This window comes from Pteropus alecto, unplaced genomic scaffold (assembly GCF_000325575.1).
Source record: "Pteropus alecto unplaced genomic scaffold, ASM32557v1 scaffold103, whole genome shotgun sequence".
Taxonomy (NCBI): Eukaryota; Metazoa; Chordata; class Mammalia; order Chiroptera; family Pteropodidae; genus Pteropus; species Pteropus alecto.
Genome location: NW_006436288.1, coordinates 12,412,500 through 12,421,726, shown reverse-complemented (window position 1 = coordinate 12,421,726; position 9,227 = coordinate 12,412,500). Strand labels below are relative to the sequence as shown.

The following is a 9,227-nucleotide window of genomic DNA, read 5'->3' as shown; positions in this document are numbered from 1 at the left end:
TTCCTGCTCAATAATCAGATTTCCATCATATTCTCCAACTAGTTTCTCTTTCTCATACCTCTCTCTAACCTATCTTGCAAACATGGCTAAGATAATCTTTCTTAAATATACTTTGACCATATTACCATATCACAAATCTTCTGGTTCTTGTTCACTAGCGGGCAAGTCCTAAAGTTCTTAGCTTACTATTCACGGTTCCTCTGTTTGCAATTTACTTTTCCATCCTTACCATCTCTGCATTAAAAACCCTTTTCTTTTACCAGAATTACACAAGACTGCTATAATTCTTCATCCCTTAAAGAATTTTAAGGCAGTTGAAGGACTTAAAGAGTTGTTAAGTGATTTGTCCATGTTAAATGGTACTATCAGGTCTCCTGCCTGCTGGGTATCCTTTTTCTATATCACATTATGACAGGCTGTGGTAGAAGAATCAGAGAAACTTTGGTTCAAATTTGTCTCTCATACTTACCAAGGTGTTACAAGAACAAGTTACTTATCTTCTTTGAGTCTAACTAGCTCTTTGATAAAAATGGGATAACAGAAATAATACTGGCTTCATAGAGGTGTGGTGAAGTCTAAATGAAAGTGTATTACAGGACATGGTATTCAAGGAAGGACCTGTTATGCAGCAAATGCTCAAAAAATGTTAATTCCTCTTCTCTCAAATTTCATGTCTAGTATAAAATCAGATATCCCTAATAAGTGCTCAATAAGTATTAACTGACTGATCTTGCTTACCTTCTTAAGTGTTGCTTTACTTCTGGAATCCCAGCCATATCCTCTTTCAATAAGTACTTCTTAATTCCTAAAACATAATTTTCAGTGTATTGCAACCAGTTCAACTGGCGCACATCGAAGTCGAATACCTGAAAGGAAAAAAGAGAGAACGGATTGCTAGAGTTGCGCTGCTGGACAATCACTTTGTCCAGTTAATGAAGTTTCTTTTACACAGATGACCAACCTTCAGTTCAGAAGACAGGGTGGACTTCTGCAAAGGAGATTATTTGAACTTTTATTTCAAAGGCACTGACAATACGAATTACTGTTTACATAGCAATATTTAAACCTGAATCAAGCATGAACATTTGATCTTTAGAAAGTCTTGTAAGGGAAATTTAGAGATCTGGTATTAGTCTGGTGAAAGCTAATTTCATTTCAGGTAAATGTGAATTCATTTTTTTAAAGTGATGGAATAATATGTTAAGGACCCCAACAAACTGTGTGTCTTTTCCATTTCTCTTACATGTTTTGGCATCTCTGTGGCCTACCATCCTTTCCTATTATATCACAATTCATTAGGCAGATTAAGGTAAATTTGGGGAAGCAAAGCCTTGAGGAACAGCTTAGCAGAATTTATATTTTGTATTTGATTTAGAGATATTGTCTATTATATCTCTAAGTGTACCATTAAATAAAGCCATTCAAAAACAGAGTTAAGTGATAAGGAAAGCTTTGTTTTTCTTGTAACATTAGTATATTTTCTCCTCTTGGACAAAGAATACCATGGTATTTCCCTTTTTATTTTGCCTTTTAATTTGCTCAAGAACAAATTCCCTGTTTCACTATAGTGACTTAGTAGGATCTTGTAGACTACATATGTATATACTATTTTTCATTCTTACCCTTGACTTCATATTTTAATTCATATTTTCTCTGGTTTGATGTTTTATTTTTATTTTATTATTTATTATGTGTGTTTATTGTAAGACATCTCAAATCTTTTTGAGAATTTCGAATATTAACAAAGAGCAGATGAAATTAATAAGTTACAGAGAGCTTCATAATCTTGACCAAAAGCTGAATTGCTTTCCAAAAGTCATCCTGTATTGCTTTGTTTGGATATGTTTTTTTTTTTTTCCCCCAAACTATCACTAAATATTATTTATTCATCTATATGAACAGAGGATTTACTTTTACTATTTCACATTTCTAAGTTAGATTTCAGTGAAGCCCTAGGTTGGAAACCTGATTCCATATGGCAAATTAAACTGGAGTCTGAGCCATACTAGAGTTTGGCAATTAAATACAAGTATTTGAGACTATTACCTTCGCATATGGTAAATTCACTGCAGATTTGATTTTCTTTTCACAAAATTATGTTATTTTAGGTTAAAATAGTAAAATGTCAAAAATGAAACCTTTTGAATTATTTAGATGGGTAAATTCCATGGAGAAAAGAAATTTGAAGCTTTTTAAAAATAATGTACAAAGTTTGGGATTTTTTTTTTTTTTAATACCTGGTTTGATCATCATCCAGGCATTTCAAACAGGTGCTTAGAGGAATTTTATCTATACAAGGTATGTAAACATTTCTGAAAATAACTCTATTTCATGTCAATTTTAGAGGTACTTGGTAATGATTTTAGTTAAAATATCTCTAAATCTCATCTGGTTTATTAATATAACATTCACAGTGTTTGGCTTTGCAAATAACCCTTAGGTTCCATGAAATAAAGTAATTCTAGGACTTGGATTTAAACCATGCTCTATGAGACTGGTATGTAGCAGTAAAATCCTCAGCTGGCAAGTGAGGCTAGCTAGCCATCTAACATTTACTTCTCAATATGACTCGATTTCTTTTACATGCTGTCAGGTACAATTGAAATCAAGAAATGTTTTTATCTTTTAAGAAATATTTTTAGAGGAAAATGTCAAACAAGGGAGTGAAAATTTTAAAGTTTAATTGAAAAACTAATATGTTCAGGGAACTCATGATTCTTTGAGGGGAAAAAAAGCTAAGAGCATGTACAAAGTACAAAGGATTTCTATATTTGCAACTTTCAGAATATGCAAAGATTTCAGGGCTTATTGTTGTGACTGCCAAGAAGCTAATGTAAAGAAATAAATGGCACTGATGATAAGCAATTAAAGGCCTGTCTTGAGAAATAAGTCTGAATTGTTGAAATCATTGCAGGAAGAAATCAGTGCTGGAGAGAAGGCAATACTGATGGAGGGAGATCTCAGATGGAATAGAATAAGTAGGGGTATGAGTTAGCTTTAAAAACTAAGAAGAAACTATAGCTTTGGAGACACTGAACAATTTTGATTTGACAAGAACAGTAGATGAGTTTAAGAGCGATAAAATGATTATTTTTTTCATCAAATTAATTAGCTGTGGCAGGGGAAAGATAGAAGTATGGAAGGTTTGTCGAAAAAGATAACAGCTATGAGGGTGAACAAAGGATTAAAGGGAAGGATATAAAACGTGACTGCAGAACAGCAATGAGGATCTAGCCAAAGTCCAAGAACCTAGATCTTTTACTTTCATTCAACTTGTTTCCTGCAACTACGTTTATAGCTTTGATTTTCTTAGGGAAAATATTCTGTGTATATAACTAAAACTTTATTCATCAGTTTTCCAGGTCAAATGATTCTAAATTCCAAATGAGTTAAGATTTTCCTGTTGGTTACACCAGTACTGTACTTACTCTCTGGTCTTCAGGGCTCATCTGAGACATCAGCATTTCTGTATTGTATGTGGTCCATTCCCAACTCTGGCTGCTGAAATACTCCAACTTAGAAATTGTTTTTAAAATCCGATTCATGAGCTTTGTCATTCTGAGGTAGAGATCAGACAGAGCAAATTATCAGCACAGCACCGATGGCTGCTTCCCTGTAACTCTATAGAAAGGCATAATAAAATATTTTTGAGAAAAATATAAAAATTATCTCTCCTCTTTCCAATTTCTCATTAAAACTCATTCTTTTTTTCCAACCATATTAACACTATTGAACAAAGGAAAGGCAATGAATCCAAAGGAGCTTTTTCTATAAGGCATTTTAACATCACCAAACTCTTCCAATTCCTCTTTCCTATTATCCCTTTCTCAAGAGTAGTAAACATTTTAAAAACCAGGTCACACATCCACCCTTAATAGTATACTGTTCATTCTTTGAATTCTGCGGTAGACAATTAGAACACATTTCTCTTCTTTATTGTATGTTCTTAGATTTTTTAAAAATGTATTGATCCAAGATCTTAGTATATAATTTCTGGGCAGAAGGGTTGACAGTATTAGCATCTGGTGAGTTGAAAACAATTGCCAATTGTAATGCAGATTTAAGTGGAAAGAACTTACTTGTTGATAACCTACTCTGTTAGGCACAGTATTGATACTTTTAAAAAACATCTTTGCTAATATTCATAACATGCCTGTTAGGTAGCTATGAATCTACATTTTTATGAATGGGTGAAGTGAGCTTAAGATAAAGTAGCCACAATAATATAACGGGTGTCAAAACCAAAATTTCAACCCAGCTTTGACTGACCTCAAAAAAACCTCTGCTTTTGTAATCTCACCACGTTGTGTCCCAGTAGACCAAATCTTCCAATCCTATGGTCAGGACTTGGACCAGCTCTGTTGTGTGAACTTCCCAACTTAATAATTTACAAAAAATTTCCATGTATGATCTTATCCTCACAATATGACTCTGTGAGGTAGTCAGGATCTAGCTCATCTTCATTTTACAGAAAGATTAATAGGTTTATGGTCACATAGCTAATGCTCAAAACTGGGTCTTCTGGCTACAATTACCTTTGTCCTATAGAACATTGGACTTAATCAGTTAGGCCAGTCTTGGTGGTAGTGATTACTGTAGTTAATCCAGTAATGATTTATGATGCTGTTTTGGGAATTTGGGCTTATTTCTGGCCAGACCTAATGTTCACATACCTAATGATTCATGAAGTACTTCTCTCATTGTATCATGGGAAATTCTTAGGAGGTAGAATTATTATTCCCTGATACAATCATCATGATAGGGTTCCATTTAGTTATTATTATCTAACATCTTTGCGATGGACTGAATATTTGTGTCCTAAATTTATATGTTGAAACCTATTCCCTACATGATGGTATTTGAAGGAGGAGACTTTGGGAGGTGATTAATGCATTTAAAAAAGAGACCCCAGACAGCTCCCTCGGCCCTCTCAGCATGTGAGGGCATGGAGAGAAGATGGCTGTCTAGGAACCAGGAAGCAGGCCCTTGGCAGACCCTGAATCTACCAGCGCGTTGGATAATAGACTTCTCAGTCTCTGGAACAGCAGGATAAATTTCTTTTGTTTATAAGCCACCAGTCCATGATATTCTGTTACAGCAGCCCTAATGGACAATCTATCCATTCTATACCTCTGATGTAATTGATGTGATTTTAATAGATTTACTTTAATTCTCAGAAATCATTATACATTCAGGACTAGCAGCATAATAGCATTTCTTTTTTAGAAAGAAAGAATGCATTTATTACTCTCAGGTAGAGAAGGTCTTAATACATAAAATGCACAAGGCAAAAGGAAAAGAGTGATTCATTTTTTATCATATATAAATTTAAAACTTCTTTAGTAATAATAGTGACTACTATATTCTACACACTTACACAAAACCCTATAAAATATGTATAATTACTAACCTTTTTGTATAGGTGAGAAAATGATGATTTAGGGAGATTAAGTAATTTAGTGCTCATACAGCTAAATTGATGGATTTGTCTTTAAGTCTGATTCCAAACTCCATGCTCTTAAGAACTACACTATATGTAGCTTCTCTTGTATTATAAAAGTTTCATACTTAAAGCTATGAGATAAGAAACAGACTTAGAGAAAATACATGAAATATATATTTACATACACACGTGTTTCCATAAATTAATAAATTAATAACGCCAATCTAATAAAAAGTCGGTGAGAAACAGAAGCAAACAACTCACAGATGAGAAAACTAAAGTGTTCAATGAGCAAATGAGAGCCCAGCCCCTTCAAAAATCAGGGGAAGGAAAATCAAAGTAACGAAGAGGTACCATTTCTTGTCTTCAGTTTGGCAACTGAAAAGATTGATTTTTGCAAAGTATTCATGAGAGTAAAAAGAAAATACCAGATTTGTGCCTTCAAGTGCTGATGTGGTAGTACAAATTGACAGAATCTTCCTTTAGGGCAACCTGGTGGTAGTCACAAAATTCACATGCCCTCCAATCCAGCAATACCACTCCTCGGCATCCTCCCCAAACCCAGTGGCACGTTCTACAAAAATGCATGTGCTCTGATATTCATTGCCCCATTGTTTGTAATAAGGAAAAAAAGACGTCATGGCAGAAAGACTCAGATTTTCATGGAACATTAATGAAAAGTGTTGGAAAATATGTAGGATTGATTTATACACATACCCTTATCTCAAAGCAAAGCCATACAGATTTCCACATCCAGTTGTAAATGTAAATGCATAGATCACACACAAACACATCTAGGGAGGGAAATAGTCTAGAAGGATTCTAGCATTTTCTGCCATAAAGATTCTTAAAATTCCTACAAATATTATAATTTCTCACAAAATTCATAAAGATTTATATTGGGTCCCTTCCTCCTATGTTTTTCTTTTCTACTTATTGAACTTTGCTCTTTATCCAGGTCTTCTTCCACCCTGGATATATTTTAAAGCCTTTAGCATTTATGCGTACAATGTTGAGGTTTTTCTTTTCCCATTTTTATTTAACAAGCCCCATACAAATATTTTCCCTATAGCCACAGTATTTCCTTTTCACTTTGCTCATGGAGAAATTGATAGTTATGGAGTTATGAGTTCTTAATCAGGTCTCTGCAAAATTCGGATAAACTCTAAACTACCTTAGTTTTAGTCACCTGCTTCACTAGTAAGGATGAAAATTAAACATGCTAAGAAAGACTTCCTCTTTTATAAAGGGGCCAGCACAGAAGCAAGACTATTCATACTTCTGATTCTTGATTGCCTTTGGTAATTATAATACTGATTACTCCTCAGTCACATCTAATATTCAAGTGAGACAAAGAGAGAAAGGGATGTGTCCTATGTTGCACAGTTAGATGGTGACAGAGCTGCCTCAAAATCTGCTTACTTTTCACTCTATCTTTTTACCTCTAATTTTTTTACTCATCTCCAGGTGGCAGTAGATCTAGTTTGGTTTTCTCCAAACCTTTCCCCTGTCACTTCCTTTGAGTCTACTTTAAATACTATCCTTAGCTTCTGTTTTCTTATTTTTAAAATTAGGATAATGAGAATATCCTCTTTGGGTCATTGTGAAAATGAAAATGAGATCATGCATCTACCCATGTGTAAGAGGCTGTTACTGTTAGATAATCATACATTTTAAGATTATCTAACAGTTTAGAAAAGCCCAGACACAAGTCTCAGTTGCTTTTCTTTTTAGATGGATGATTACTTGCTGAATTCATCAAACAAGTTCCTTAACATTTAACTTGCATCATTATGATGGCGCATTTTTAAGATAGGGGTTCTTTGGGGCTTCTCACTATTATTGCTTTGGTTGTCCCCAAATTTACATATATATATACACATTAGATTCCATTGTCACCTTTGATCCCCAGCTGAAGGCAGGGTTAAGCACTTGGGCCCCTAATTTTCCAGGCAATTATACTCTTAAAGCTTGACCTAGCTTCTTACCTGGGCTTCCTTCCCGTGAGTATTAGATAAAAGTCATAGATGATGGCAGGGGCATGGTGGCTCACTATGTTCCAGTACCGTTTTGAGATGGTGCTGGTTGTGTATGTAGTATATGGCCTCCTAAAAGGTTTCTCAAGCGGGACTTTTTCCAAGGTTGCCATGACTTGCAATCCTGGGGGTAGAAGGTGTGGGGGTGGAGGAGAAACAGTAAGTGCTAAGTCTAAAGCATATAAACCCCTGGCATTTGCTGGATGGCATTTGCAGTAAGTCAAAACAATAAAGAATAAAAATTTGCTGTGCAGAGTCAAGAATCAATTTGTGATAGCAGTACTGACATACTTGTCCTTCACGAGAGGTCACCTGCAACATCAAACATTGTGAATGAGTCAAGAATTGGGTCCTTTTCTTGAAACTTTTAAAATAACTTCTTGGGGAAATAAATAGCTTTAATCATTACTCCAAAATATTGTTAGAAAAACTTAAATTCATTATTCACTTCCAAGGTTATCTAGTCTATTCTGAAAGCCCCAAGACAGAGCCTTGGGCTTCATTCCCTTGGATGGATCATTACTTACAGAACCATCAGAAAAGTTCTTTAACATTTTACTTAAACCTTTGTGCTCCTTCACTTTAAATACCATAGTCTTTTAGGTCTTTGAAATTTCCACTTCTCTGGAAATGTGTCAGATTCAATTGTCCACTCTTATCTCCAGAGATTTTTTTCATAATAATTTTTTCTTTTTATATTATTACTTAAATAAACTTCATTAAATACTTAATGTACACTTGTAAATTCAATAATTCTTTTCAAAAGATATTCATGTGGATTAAATTTTGATTTTATTTATGAAGAATTTGCAAAGAACATGCCTAAATTCATTATTTAATTATAATGAAAATATGTTATGATATTATATGAAGAAAATATAAGTTATTATGACAATATGATTATTTCTCTCCTTAAAAGATACTACTTGGAAATCTATATGAAAAATATATACCAGGGCTGAGCCGCATCCTCCATCCCCCAAACCAGATGGCTCCTCCCCCATACCCTCTGAGACGGAACGCAGCAAATCCTCAGGAGAGCGAACACTACCAAAACTGTCGCTAACACTGAAAGGAACTGAGACTGAGGGTAGCGAGTGTGATTAAATATCTATAAGGAAAAAAAAAGGCATTATTAAGACTTTATATAAAACAGAGATCCAAGAGACTTAGACGCTACCTACTGGAAACCAAAAGAAAAATACCTTATTTGCAACAAGCTACAGACCATTATATAATAAATCTTCTTTCTGGGAAAAAGAAAAAAGAAAAAGAAAAAGCGGAACACACTTTCATTAATGCCCAGGTGGAGAAATAGTCCATTAAACACCATGAACAACGAAGGTGACCAGGCATCTCAGAAAGAAAGAGAAAAATCTCTAGAAAATAAGCTTACAGACATGGAAATATGTGACTTAAATGAAAGAGAATTCAGGGTGGTACTTCTGAAAAAACTCAATGAGATCTGAAATGAACCATATCAGCAATTTCAGGAATTGAAAAAAACAACCAGATGAGCAGAATGAGTTCTTTAGCAAGGAGATTGAAACTCTCAAAAAAAACCTGAATAGACCTTCTGGAGATAAAGAACATACTGCAAGAGTTGAAAAATGAAATAACAATCTTGAGAAATAGAGTCGACCAAATGGAGGAAAGGATCAGTGATACTGAAGACAGAAATCTAGAAATAAATCAGAAGGAAGAAGAGAGAAACTGAAGAATGAAAAATAATGAAAGAGAAATACAAG

The 9,227-nt window shown here is 34.3% G+C and overlaps 1 protein-coding gene across 1 annotated transcript in view; it reads right to left on the bottom strand.

Annotated features, from left to right (window-relative positions):
- Positions 1-9,227, bottom strand: part of FAR2 (fatty acyl-CoA reductase 2) — a 101,913-nt gene that overhangs the window by 6,810 nt on the left and 85,876 nt on the right. Inside the window, exons 9-11 of the mRNA XM_006912716.3 lie at positions 7,432-7,603; positions 3,429-3,558; positions 739-866 (exon numbers count right to left, since the gene is read on the bottom strand). Of these exons, the coding sequence (XP_006912778.1) occupies positions 739-866; positions 3,429-3,558; positions 7,432-7,603 (430 nt within the window). The remainder of the gene's footprint in view (positions 1-738; positions 867-3,428; positions 3,559-7,431; positions 7,604-9,227) is intronic.